Raw genomic sequence first — 14,029 nt, 5'->3', positions numbered from 1 at the left:
CGACGGGCAAGCGAAAGTAGCATAGTTGCATGTTCTTTATAGCACAGTAAAACTTAGACCTGCATAACAACATAATTTAATCAAAAGACATAGAATGTAGATCGTTGGCAAATGGTAGTCAATTCTTGAGCATGTCTACTGTCGATCTATATAATTAATAGTAATATTAGTGCGGGCCCGCACATTTAGTTGTTCATCCATTACATAGCATCAGTTATCGCACACCATGTACAATACTCAGATCGGTCTCTACACATATATCAAAATAAATTATTTCCATGTCTAGATTAGATGTTATAATGATAGCTACATATAAATAACTATAAAATTAAAATAAGAGTGTCTGAAATGACAGACCATCAATGTGTCATTATGTAAATGTATTATAACATAGAAGGTCATGGGGAAAAGTTAGGCATAAGATTTTTGTAAGAATTGTGCAGATGATGGGGATCGAGGCAATGCAGAGGCCAGCCGGAGCAATAACAAGAGGTCATCGGCTACCTGCAAGAAGTGAGCGTCAGCGCGCCACCTGATGTGAAGGGCGCGAGAGCATCCAGTCCTACAAGCTGACAGTCACCGGGCCGTATACCTGAGGGATTAGGCGGCAGACAGCCCTCACCGGGCCACAAACGAAAGTGAGGCTGGCCGTTGACTCTGACACGCGACCCACACACGACAGCCTGCTAGCTCTCCGGACGCGGCAGCCGTTTGGAGGGATTCCCTGCGGCAGACCACGTTGTCGTGAGTACACGAAGAAGATCACATATCGTGTCAGAACCTGCGCCTCATGTGCCTCACGACAGAAAGGGACGTTCTATACTCACCTGTTTGGGTTTTTACAACTCACTAGCATTGGCCGATCTGCATACACAAAGCAGTATCGTGCCACACTAACAAATGTATGGTCTCATTTCTAACTTCTCCTCTCTATTAGAGAGCAGTTTTAGCAATCGTCGCTCCTAGTTCGATCCTGTATGGATGACCTCACACACTTGTGGAGTCACTCCACGTGCCTTCATCCCTCGTCGAACTGCAATATTGGGAAACGTAAAGTACTGTCCAGCGAGAGAAGAGACCTAGACTAGTGATGTATCCCAACAAGTAGACCTCAAAGACAATTAATCGACGTGAGGAAAGCCTATCACTGTGTCTTCCTACCATACTGCCGTGATCATATGCGTGGGTGTTGGTGCAATCTCAACAGAGTACTGCAGGTGCTCCAGCACACCCTATTGCCGTTGCAACAATGTAGCAACAACACCCGACGTTTAGCCCTATGTGATGTCAGTACTGTGGAATTTGTGAAGTGCTTCGAATATTTCTAACAATGTGATTTAGTGCCTCATTCTCAGCACAGTCGTGAACTTTGTGCAATGTGCACGCACAACTTGATGCCCCATGAACCTTGTTTTTTTTTCTTAAATTTCTTTCTCTAGTGTTGTTTTTGTAATGTATGTTATACCTTGTATGTGTTTCTGTTTTACACTGTAATTCTTATTACAAATTACTCTATTGTTCTCCACACCATGTTTTTTTTGTATTTTGTATTTAGTGTTGTGTGTATGCAAACATTGTGCCTGAAGTCCCCATAAACTGAAGCAGATACCACGACTGTCATTGTGAATGGACCATCAGTTCAGGGAACATTTTGTGAAGGTTATTCTTGCTGCAGGGAGACAGAATGAATCGGAGGTTGTAACTAGATTCTGAAAGCTCACAAAGAGATTGTTAACTTAAATAGTATCATGTGTGAGTGAGTTCAGGTTAGTTTCATGATTCAAATTGTTGTACAATCTTGGGCATTTAACTGCGGAGCACTCCAACTCTGATTGTAAAGAATAAACTGCTCCATATTTGGCTCACATGCCTGGGCCATATTTAGAGCGTGAATGTCTGAGTGAATCGGTGTTTGGAAGGGGCTCCCTGGGTATGGATGTGTGATGTGAGTGTTAGTGTTCCATATTAAGAAGGTGAAGTTGGCTACATCATAAATAATCCTCCCTCTATGAGCTGCATTTTTCGGTTGCAGTGATTCTTTTATAGAGTGCGGCATGTGGAGTCAGTTTGTAAGATTGTTCTTGGATGATTGACTCACTACCTTGCTCCTAAGTGAGCCAACCGCTCACCAATTACAATCTAAAATGGCGTAGGGGCAATGAGAGGTGGCATGAGCCCCCTCTCATATTTCTATCTTACGATTCTCCTCTCTAATTGCATGCAGTGGAAAGTTGCTATTCCTTCACACGCGGACTTCCCACGCAGCGTCTCTCGTCACCCAGGTGGTCTGGTGACAGGCAGGCTCCACTGATCTCGAGAGGGTTAAGCCGACGGGTGGGAGGCAGTCGAGTGAATGCTTTCCAGACGCCGACATTGTCAAGAGACACGCCCGCCGGGGCCTGAAGTAGCGGCTGGGCTAGAGGTTCCGTTACTTCGCAGAAACTTAGCGAAAACACTTTCTGGCGGGCTACCAGCGAGGCGTGGGAATGACTTGTGTACCCAGGCAGTTGTGGCAGGAAAATTCCCGCGCTTTCTGCAAAATAGTAACTGTGATTGGCTTGCTCAGGGCATAGCTCCGTGACGCAGCAAAAATCAGCGCAGAAATTGGCGCCAAGAATCTCCATTGGTGGAATGGTAGTGCTCCGGCAATGGAGTGGAATTTTCCGCCGGTTTTCGAGTTGCTGATTGGAACGTTTAACCACGGCCACTGTCGTGGGGGCGGGAATGTTCTGTGTTCGGCATGTACGGGTGCTCTGGGGTAGTCAGCTCTCGCCTTTCGGACGAGGACGTCGAAGCAACCAGCCATCGCCTACGGTACGCCAGATCGTGTTCTGGCAGTTAAGAAGACAGTTTGGTAATATATGCGCGCAGCACCGGCAGATGGGGATTTTCCTAGGTGATAATCAGAGCTCAGCAGAGCGCGCCTGTTCGACTTTTTCTAACTTTGTTCTGTCTTGAGTAGCAGCAATTACTGTTGGGTTAGCTGTGTGTCTCTCTTAAGATCTGAGTGGCAAGGAATTGACTCCACATACCACTTCGTCATAAACCTCACAATCTAGTTTAGGGACAACTTCACCTTCACAGCGTTTGTTTGTGTATTCAATTTGAGCCAATTTGATGTATTATAAATGTTTCATGTGTTTTTGTTTATTATTTTGTGTTTAGTCTTAATAAATCATATTGTTATTTTGGACAGAACTTTCATTCTGTTAATCGGTAGAGCAACCCATCATTTCTCACTACGTTAATGAAACCTTCCTTTATTTAACTTATTTATCAAATTAAATTATTGCAGGTGCCAAACTCTTTTCTACTCCACTTGCAGGGTTGATTACAGTCAGTTCGCGTATATTTTTTTTATCCTTGTGCAACAGCAAAAGTCGGAGTTAGAATTGGGGGGGGGGGGGGGGCTTAGAGCATCATTTACATATGTAGATTCTAGAATTTAGTGTTAAATACACTGCTAGCCCCGGCACCTTGCAAGATCTCTCAATTGTTCTGCTGATACTATTTCTTTGAATTTAAGCCACATCTGGTCTTCACTTATATTATTAATTTGGAATGAGTGGAGATTGTCTCTCAGGAAGGCGTCAAGTGAATTTTTATCTGCTTTTTTTAATAGGTATATTTTTCGCTTATTTTTCGGGGATTTGGGGATTACAATATTCAATCTCGCTACGACAACCCTGTGTTCACTAATCCCGGAATCGGTTTTGATGCTCGTTATTAACTAAGGATTATTTGTTGCTAAGAGGTCAAGTGTGTTTTCACAACCGTTTACTATCTTGCTAGTAACAATATTTTTTTTTTACTTTTTTTGAGATTGTATATCTATTAACAATTAAAAGTGTTACTTAGCAACTGTTGAATCATAATTTTTAATAAATTTAACAACCTTTTAATTAACAATAGTATAAAAATTCCAATGTTCACGATAAATGAAAATTTGGTGAAAAAATGCGAAACGTCGAATAGAAAATTAAGCTGCTTATTTTTATTTTTAGAGATTGAACAGTATTATTGACACATATAATTGTTTTCCTTTGACAATACGGCATTTCGCATTTCTGTATCACATTTTAATTCGTTTTCATACGGCCAGCAACTGAAAGTAAAAAGACGTTACTTTTCATAAAAATAATACGTCAATAGCTGTTAATTAAACTGTTAAATAAAAGTAAAGTAACATATGCTGATAGCGAGATTCGAACCAAGGACTTTGTGATAGCAAAATTTCACGCTGTACAATTTTTAAATATTGAATTTTAATTAGTAATTTTTGAGAACATTTCTCTTGGAGAACGGCGGTTTTCTTAGTACTTCAAATTGAACATAAACAGTCTCGATCGCAAGAGACCTTTATTTCGATGGTTCCGGCTTCAGTCAGCTACTGACCATCTTCAGTTGTCAGTTGACGTTCTTTGAGTTCGTAATGCCTGCTCCGTTCTCTACCACCGCCTACCATCATAGTATGAGGTCTGAAGACGGTCGGTAACCGACCAAAACCGGAAACCACAAAAATAAAGGTTTCTGCGGTCAAAATTGTTAAAGTTCAATTTAAAATGAATTTTAATTAGTTTAAATGAGAAAACAAAATGCTGTGAAGAAGTTTCTGTACAACTTAATCTTTTACCGGTAAATAAATAATTTTCTTTTCTTGGAGTTAAATGTGTTATTTGTTAAAAGAGATTAATCTGTTAACGAAAATAAAATAAGTAAATCCTCTCTGCGCATCCTGTTCCTCTAAAGTGTGTTCCTTCCTACTGACGTTGCTAGCTTTGGCGTGTCTCAGAACCTCGTTTCGCAATCATATTTCCAGGGCTCTGCTTACGCCTTCTTGGCTACTGAAGTGGCCTCATGGCCCTTGAAGTCCCCACCGTACTTCACCCTCAGAAGCGATCGCCTACATTGATTTGGGTCTTTCTTATACTCTCGTAGTTGTTTTATATTACCTTACACCCTGGTTCTGAAATACAATATTTAACATATTTCTAATTTTTTTGGGTTCTTTATTTCTACATGTTTATTTTATATATTTTTATTATTATTTTTGCACTTTTCTACATATTTATGAACACTGGTCAATCTCCAACTTTATTTATCACTTAGGGAATACAATTTCCAAACAACTGTAAAATTACATTTTTCTCTAGTGTAGCACACAAAACCTCTTCTGGGAAGATTAAGTTGTTAATGCTGTTTTCCCTACCATCAGGTTCTTTTGATAAAATTACCCGTTTTTCGACATGTTTACACTTCTCCTGATATACTGTACAGTGAAACGATAATATAGTGTCGACAGGTGTACATTTTGGGTACTTGTCTGCATCACTTATCGTTCACGCTTATAACATTATTCACTACACAATACTACTCTGTTTGTGCCTCCATTGTTTAAGTATATGATCGCTTAATCGCTTACATTATTGCAGACGGGTTTCCAGTTATAAATGCGGCCCTTGTTTTCTTCTTATTTTTCTTGCCATTTGTTGTTAGTCTAAAATATACACATCAAAAAAAGTTTTGCATCACCTCGGTTCCGAGAGTTCCGCAACCAGTACAGAAAATTGGAACAGAGATCAACATAAACATCATTTCCGTTCTTGCAACATTGCATGTTGTACCACCATACAGCGAGATATTCACAGGTGGTGTGGTGGTCCAGACTGCTGTACACAGCGGTACCTCTAATACCCAGTAGCACGTCCTCTTGCACTGATGCATGCCTGTATTCGTCGAAGCATACTATCCACAAGTTCAGTTGGTCCAGATTGTCCCACTTCTCAACAGCGATTTGACGAAGATCCCTCAGAGTTGTTGGTGGGTCACGTCGATCATAAATAGCCCTTTTCAATCTATCCCAAACATAATGAAATGAAATGATCGTATGGCATTTATTAGGCGGGATATTCCCTTCGGGGTTCGGCCTCCGTATTGCAAGTCTTTTTAGTTCAAGCCACTTGGGCGACTTGCGTGCCAATGATGATGAAACTGATGATGGACGCATAACACCCAATCCCCTGCTGGGAATCGAACCCGGGCCCCCTTGGGTGGTAGGCGGTAACGCTACAACTGCGCTACGGAGGTGGACTATCCCAGGCATGTTCGGTAGGCCTCATGTCTGGAGAACATGCTGGCCACTATAGTCGAGCGATGTCGTTATCCTGAAGGAAGTCATTCACAAGATGTGCACGATGGGGGCGCGAATTGTCGTCCATGAAGACGAATGCCTCGCCAATATGCTGCCGATATAAGTTGCACGATCGGTCGAAGGATGGCATTCACGTATCGTACAGCCTTCCATGGCCACCAGCGGCGTACATCGGCCCCACATAATGCCACTCCAAAACAACACTCACTCGCCAGTGTGTCTAAGGCGGTCAGCCTGACCGGGTTGCCTGCAAAAACACATCTTCGACGACTGTCTGGTTGAAGGCATATGCGACACTCACCGGTGGAGAGAACGTGTTGTCAATCCTGAGCGGTCCATTCGGTATGTTGTTGGGCCCACCTGTACCGCACCCGATGGTGTCGTGGTTACAAAGATGGACCTCGCCATGAACGTCGGGAGTGAAGTTGCGCATCACGCAGTCTATTGTGCACAGTTTGACTCGTAGCAGGACGTCCTGTGGCTGCACGAAAAGAATTATTCAACATGCTGGTGTTGCTGTCAGGGTTCCTCCGACCCACAATCCGTAGGTAGCGGTCATCCACTGCAATAGTAGGCCCTGGGCGGTCTGAGCGAAGCATGTCATCGTCATTTTCTGTCTCTCTGTATCTCCTCCATGTCCGAACAACATCGCTTTGGTTCACTCCGAGACGCCTGGGCACTTCCCTTCTCGAAACCTCTTCCTGCACAAAGTAACAATGCGGATGCGATCGAACCGCGGTATTGGCCGTCTAGGCATGGTTGAGCTACAGACAACACGAGCCGTGTACCTCCTTCCTGGTGGAATGTTTGGAAGTGATCGGCTGTCGGACCCCTCCGTCTCATAGGCGCTGCTCATGCATGGTTGTTTACATCTTTGGGCGGGTTTAGTGACATCTCTGAACAGTCAAAGGGACCGTGTCTGTGATACAATATCCACAGTCAACGTCTATCTTCACGAGTTCTGGGAACTGGGGTGATGCAGTACTTTTTTTGATGTGTGCATTATTCCACTATGTTGCACTCTGCTGCTGACGACTTTGTCAACACTGAACTTTGCACTTAACTCTGCTCGAAAATCTTCAAATGGGATTTTTCGAGTTGTTTTGCTTTTTAACATTGCGTCGTACTGCTTTAGGAAAGTGATGTCAGGGGAATGTCCTTCAACTTCTATAAGGATTAAATAAATCGAAGAGCAACAGACAGAGCGGAAGGTTTAAGAATTTTTGGGAAGTTGAGCCCTGCACAAAGGTGATGTGCTGCAGTATGGCTTAAACCCAACTGGGCAACGTATATTGTTCCGTGATCACAAGCTGGGTGCGTGGGTGAGACGCGAAATGACAGGGCAGATGCTTGCGTGAAGGAAGATATGACAGAGAAATAAGAGGGGTGTTCAGTAAGTAATGCAACATATTTTTTATCGGCCTATTTCGGTTGAATAAAATGCGAAATTTCTTGTGGGACATCGCGGAATATTCGCGATCCAACTTGAGTCTCAACAAGATCGCGCAGACGTGTCCAGTCTCCCGCGCGTCGCGTCGGCCTGCAGCACACAGCTGTGACTCGTGCGATGTTGGAACGTGCGGACACTCTCATTCGAGGTGATCGACGCATCACAATCAAGCACCTCGCTGCTCGACTGGACGTCTCTGTTGGTCGTGCTGACACACTCGTCCACCAGTTGGGGTACTCAAAGGTGTGTGCCTGCAGGGTTCCTCACGGCCTAACGTTAAGGCCATAAGGAGCAGCGAAGCACCCCCTGTGTCTAATTGCTCGCACATTACGAGGCTGATCGTGACACGTTTTTGTCGAACATCGTCGCAGCCGATGAAACACGGGTTCATCACTTGGAGCCAGAAGCGAAAAGGCAGTCTGTGGAGCGGCGCCACACCACCTCTCTGCTGAAGAAGAAGTTCCAGACGCGCCCTCAGCTGGTGAAGTCATGACATGGGACAATGAAGGGGTTACTCTGTCTGATGTCCTCTCTCATGATGCAACGATCAACTCTGAAGTGTGTTTTGCTACCTCCATGAAACTGAAGAAACGACTTCCGAGTGTTTGTCGTCACAAAAATCCAAACCAACTTCTACTTCGCCATGACAATGCAATGCCTCACACGAATCTGCACACTCGAGGGGAGCTCACAAAGCTTCATTGGTCTTTCATTGCTCACCCTCCCTATATCCCGAATCTCGCACCTTCCAACAGCCATCTGTCTGGCCCAATGAAGGATGCATTCCTGGGAAGCAGCACGTGGTTAATGCAGCAAGTCGTTGGCTCCAACGTCGACCAGTAGAGTGATGTAATTGTAAATGATGTTTTTCACAAAACTGTTAAGTGGTTCTCAGCAAACAGACTCTCTTTAAATTTTGATAAAACACAGTATATACAGTTCCGTACAGTAAATGGCACAACTCCAGTAATAAATATAGACTTTGAACAGAAGTCTGTAGCTAAGGTAGAATTTTCAAAATTTTTAGGTGTGTCCATTGGTGAGAGGTTAAACTGGAAGCAACACATTGATGGTCTGCTGAAACGTCTGAGTTCAGCTACGCATGCTATTAGGGTTATTGCAAATTTTGGTGATAAGAATCTCAGTAAATTAGCTTACTATGCCTACTTTCATTCACTGCTTTCGTATGGCATCATATTCTGGGGTAATCCATCGTTGAGTAGAAAAGTATTCATTGCTCAAAAACGTGTAATCAGAATAATTGCTGGAGCCCACCCACGGTCATCCTGCAGACATCTAGTTAAGGATCTAGGGACCCTCACAGTAACCTCACAGTATATATATTCACTTATGAAATTTGTTGTTAATAATCCAACCCAGTTCAAAAGTAATAGCAGTGTGCATAGCTATAACACCAGGAGAAAGGATGATCTTCACTATGCAGGGTTAAATCTGACTCTGGCACAGAAAGGGGTAAATTATGCTGCCACAAAAGTCTTTGGTCACCTACCAAACAGCATCAAAAGCCTGACAGACAGCCAACTAACATTTAAAAATAAATTAAAAGAATTTCTAGATGACAACTCCTTCTACTCATTGGCTGAATTTTTAGATATAAATTAAGGGAAAAAAGACAACAACAACTTAAACATTAGTGTCATGCAATATTTTGTGTAATGTAATATCTTGAACAGACATCTTTTATTAACCTGACACGTTCCACATCATTACGAAGTGTCGTATTCATGATCTATGGAACATGTACTAATCTAATCTAATCTAATACCATACAGGCATACAGACCCTTGCAGTAAGGTGGCATAAGACCGCAGAACTGAACGGAGATTATGTTGAAAAACAGGGTTTTGTAGTCAACGGAGAGGGGAATAATGCGGGGTATTGTTCAAATGTGTGTCAAATCGTATGGGACTTAACTGCTAAGGTCATCAGTCCCTAAGCTTACACACTACATAACCTAAATTATCCTTAGGACGAACACACGATCCCATGCCCGAGGGAGGACTCGAACCTCCGCCGGGACCAGCTGCACAGTCCATGACTGCAGCGCCTCAGACCGCTCGGCTAATCCCGTGCGGTCGGGGTATTGAAATTCTGAATAAAACCAACCTCCTTTGAGAAAAACAAGTTTCAATACTTACTGAACGCCCCTCGTAAGTTTTTCTCTATCCCATAAAAGGTAGTGTTGCCGTCCCTAGTCTCTGAATGGGTGAAAGGGAATAAGGCCAGAATAGCTGGATACCAGGTTCGTGACGTCACTTCGTTTTTGAGAGCTGAGTTTGCCAAATCAGTCTTGGCAGTTCATTTTTGGAAACTATGTTTGTTCAGTTTCAGAAGTGAAGTTTGTAAGTTCACGTTAGGCAAGAGGATCAGGGCAATGAGGTCGCTCTGACATGTACGCAGAGCGCCAGTGCGTTTTTAATTCGTGTGTTATCTTTGCATTGTGACTGTGAGTGGCTCGCACCGCGCCGTGTCTTGGCGTCCCTAAAAATTGCGAAATCATTCCACATATTCGGAGAACTCTCGATCCTCCTTGCAGTCCAGAGGTGTATTCAACGGATCTACGATCACGCGACATCTTCTGCGAGAGCAGCACGTTTACGGCAAGATGCACAGTGAGCAGGCAGAACTTCTGCGATGTGTCCCTGAAGTGTGGGCCGCACGGCCCAAGTGTAGGCAGCATGGCAAACTGCAACTCTGATGTGAACTGTAAGGCTGTGACAAGCAGTCCACGGTGTCAGGTTTTCGAAAGTAATTTCGACTGGAAATATTGCGAGGTCCCCATCTAATTGTGCTCGGCTTCACATATGGCCCACAGTTGCAGAGTGTGCTAGAGTTCACACAGGATATGGCAGCGAGGCACAGTAACCAATTTTCGTCCAAAGCACTGGGAGATTTGTTTGGACTGTTTGGAAGTGGAGGGCACAACTGTTTGCTTCCTTGTGGCCGGTCGACGAAGCGCTTGATGACAAAATCTAGGTGCACGCTCTGCAATCTTTCTCAGTCGATTTGACAGAAACTATTCAATAAAAACTTTCTGCATTACTAATGGTTTTATATGTCAGCTTCATGCTGACGTGCCCATCATTTTGTTACTGGTTATAGTTATTGTGATATTTGCATTAAGATGTTAGCAATGAAACAAACTATGATTTTGTGTTTGATGCATATTACATAATATTTGGCTGCGTATGAAATATAGGTGAAATACTGAATTTTACTTTCGATTTGGGTGGCGGTCTTTGTCTTTCATCTGTCTCCAGAAAACTGGTCTGATGTAGCACACTCTTTTGCGATCGTGCGCACTAAAGATAAAGCCATAAGAAAATATCTACAGCATTCCTCATATGCCACAAACGCTTTGAGGTATCGAAATGAGATTTTGGCAAATGATAGCACACAAAGAGGAGAGTATTTTGCCGTATGGTTATTGCGCACAACTTCATTATTCACTATGTTATCCCATAATTACAACTTTTTTGATGAAAAAATGTAGTTTTTAAGGATCATCGATAGCTGGCGGATCGAGAAATGAAGTAGGTTTTAGAACAGCAAAAATGAAGACATTACATGTTTACTTTTATACTGAGGATGTGCTTTTTTCATAAACTATTGACCTTACTTTTGCACAGTTGCTCACTTAACAAACTTAATAAGCCACAGTTTCAGAATTTCTTCGACATTACATCTGCACAACATGTTAGTGGATTGGTATTGTGTAAACTCTGCTGTGTTTTGGCAAGAGAAGTACATTTTAATATCGAAACAAGAGAAATGTAGGTTTTACTCCAAATCCGCCACTCATGACACTTCTCTTAAGGTTACTAATGGGGCCAGGGAAAATACAGGGTGTCCAAAAAGACTTTCCCTGATTACATAAATTGATAACTCAGGCTAGAAGAAAGATATAAATATGAAACTTGTGTCGAATTGTTTAGAACTGTCAAAGTTTCTTTCTGTTTTAGGTTCGCAGTACGGAAGTAGTGGATGAGGTGCAGTGCCCAAGAAGCCATGTTAACCAATCAGGAGAAGGCACAGTGTGTCCTGTGGTACCATGAGACTCGATCACCAACCAGAGTGCAGAGACACCTCCAGACAACATTTGGAAGGAATCCACCTGATGTCAAGAGCATCAAAGCCTGGTATGAGAAGTTCAAGAACACAGGTTCGGTTGCTGACCTTCTGAGATCTGGTCGACCGAGAACCTCAGCAGACAGGGTGGAAGCTGTAAGGCAGTCTTTTCTGTGAAGTCCAAAGAAATCGGTGCGTGAGTTACAGATGCCAAAAAGCTCTCTCCATGACATTACACAAACATTTATTGTTTCGTGCATACAAAGTGCAAATTGTTCAGGCCTTGTTGCCCAATGACAGTACACGTCGAGGTGACTTAGCGGTCGAAATGCTATCACGTATTGAGGACGATGACGGTTATCTCAGACGAATTGCCTTTTCCGACGAAGCGACCTTTTTTGTCAGTGGAGTAGTGAATCGCCATAATGTGCGCAATTGGGGTTCACAACCCCCTGGCGAGGTCACGGAGTGCTCCAGAGGCAGTCCAAAGGTGAATGTTTGGTGCGCACTATTGCACGATCGAATTATCGGGCCATTCTTCTTCGCTGAGGCTACCGTCACATCTGCAGTGTATCTGGACATGTTGCAACTGTATGCCGTTCCTGAGCTGCTTCAGTATCACACCGATGTCTTGTTTCAGCAAGACGGTGCACCGCCACATTGGGGTTTGGACGTCCGTGGCTATCTCGATACGACCTTTCCCGGGCGACGGATTGGTCGTGATGGGCCAACGGTTTGGCCTCCACGCTCTCCTGACATAACCCCATTAGACTTCTTTTTACGGGGTTATGTCAAGGACGAGGTCTACCGAACACGCGTACCAGATCTCGAAAACCTGCGGCGACGGATAACCACAGTCGTCGAATCGATCCCTCCAGTGATGTTGGCTAATGTGTAGACGGAAACTGAATATATGCTACCGAGGGTGCTCATGTGGAAGTTTACTGACGTTTGGAAAAAAACTTTGATAGTTTGTAAACAATTAGACACCAGTTTCATATTTGTATCTTACTTCTAGCCTGAGTTATCAATTTGTGTAATCAGGGAAAGACTTTTCGGACACACTGTAAATCGCTGCTTTTATTGCATTTTCAGGAGATTTCTTTCTAGATACTGCCGAAAGCAGAGATGACGGTAAATGTTTTTGAACTGCCACCTTGCAAATGTGAGCTGGGCTCGGAGGGGCTCCGCTTGCAAAAAAGAAGGAAGGGGTTATTAGGCTTCGGTTCAGAACGGCTGTTCCCCTCCAGGTCTCGGCGCTTCTCCTGCAGTGCCTGTCCGCAACCCCCACCACGTCCGCTCTCCACACGTGCCCTGCTGACATTGCGCATCTGCCGCCGGCCACTCTATTCCGCGCGCACTCCACACACGGGGTTAGCCGGTGAGATGTGGGCGTAGCCTGGCGGCTGACCTTGAACACGTATCCGTTGGAGGAGGGTGGCAGGTGGCGGCCGCCGATGAGCGTCACATTGAGCTTCTTGGCGTCGGCGCCGCTGGCGACGCGGAAGCCGACGCACGGCGTCGTCGTGCCGCCCAGCACCGCGGCGGCCGGCTTCAGCGTCGCCGTCGTCTTGTTGACGAACGACCGCAGCGCCGACACCGCGCCCGCCGCCATCTTCAGCCCTGCGGGCATAACAGACAGCCAACTGAGTAAGCGTCGAAGGTGACGCCAAGTCCAAGATGGCCGCCGAGTAAGTGACGCCAGAAACCATTTCCAGAAAGTTAAGTGATTTAGACAGGAATATAATTTAGTTTAACGCCGACAACAAATTAAATACGTGCATTAGTGTATCGTTTAGTCTTGCCATTAAAGGTTTGACTTTTCTTTGCGTATTTTTTTAGAAAACACGAAAAGATCGTAACTTCGCGAAGTCGCGCTTAGGCTTAAATTTTGTAAACGTGTTTGTTTCTTGTTTCACGGTAATTTAACTAGTTTCTCGGTAAACTACCGTAAATAGCGTATAACTTCATTGTTTTTATACAGATTTCAGAAAAACAGCGTAACTTTATATCAGAAACTTGCCTATATACATTTGTTTTATAGGCCTAATTCTCGTAACGTTTTTGGAGAATCAAAGTTAAAGTATCTCGTTTAATTGTCCTTTTTTTCATTCCATCGAGTGAAATATATAATAAATAGCGTATACCTTCATTGTTTTAATACAGATCTCAGAAAAACAGCGGAATTTTAAATCAGAAACTTGCTTATATACATTCGTTAATAGGCTTAATTCTTGTAACGTCTTTTTTGATTTTCGGTAATTTAACTGATTTATTCTAGCTAAAGTATTATTTTTGCCATGAGTGAGAAGTGCCTGACATGCCGTAGAATTGTTAGT

At 43.7% G+C, this 14,029-nt stretch overlaps 1 protein-coding gene across 2 annotated transcripts in view; it reads right to left on the bottom strand.

Moving 5' to 3' along the window:
- The window catches only part of LOC126418546 (uncharacterized), a 207,570-nt gene that overhangs the window by 38,089 nt on the left and 155,452 nt on the right, over nt 1–14,029 (bottom strand). For both annotated transcript variants that reach the window (XM_050085361.1, XM_050085362.1), the window contains exon 2: nt 13,102–13,313. In XM_050085361.1, the coding sequence (XP_049941318.1) occupies nt 13,102–13,313 (212 nt within the window). The remainder of the gene's footprint in view (nt 1–13,101; nt 13,314–14,029) is intronic.

Source organism: Schistocerca serialis, chromosome 9 (genome assembly GCF_023864345.2).
Source record: "Schistocerca serialis cubense isolate TAMUIC-IGC-003099 chromosome 9, iqSchSeri2.2, whole genome shotgun sequence".
NCBI lineage: Eukaryota > Metazoa > Arthropoda > Insecta > Orthoptera > Acrididae > Schistocerca > Schistocerca serialis.
This window is presented reverse-complemented; position numbering and strand designations above follow the sequence as displayed.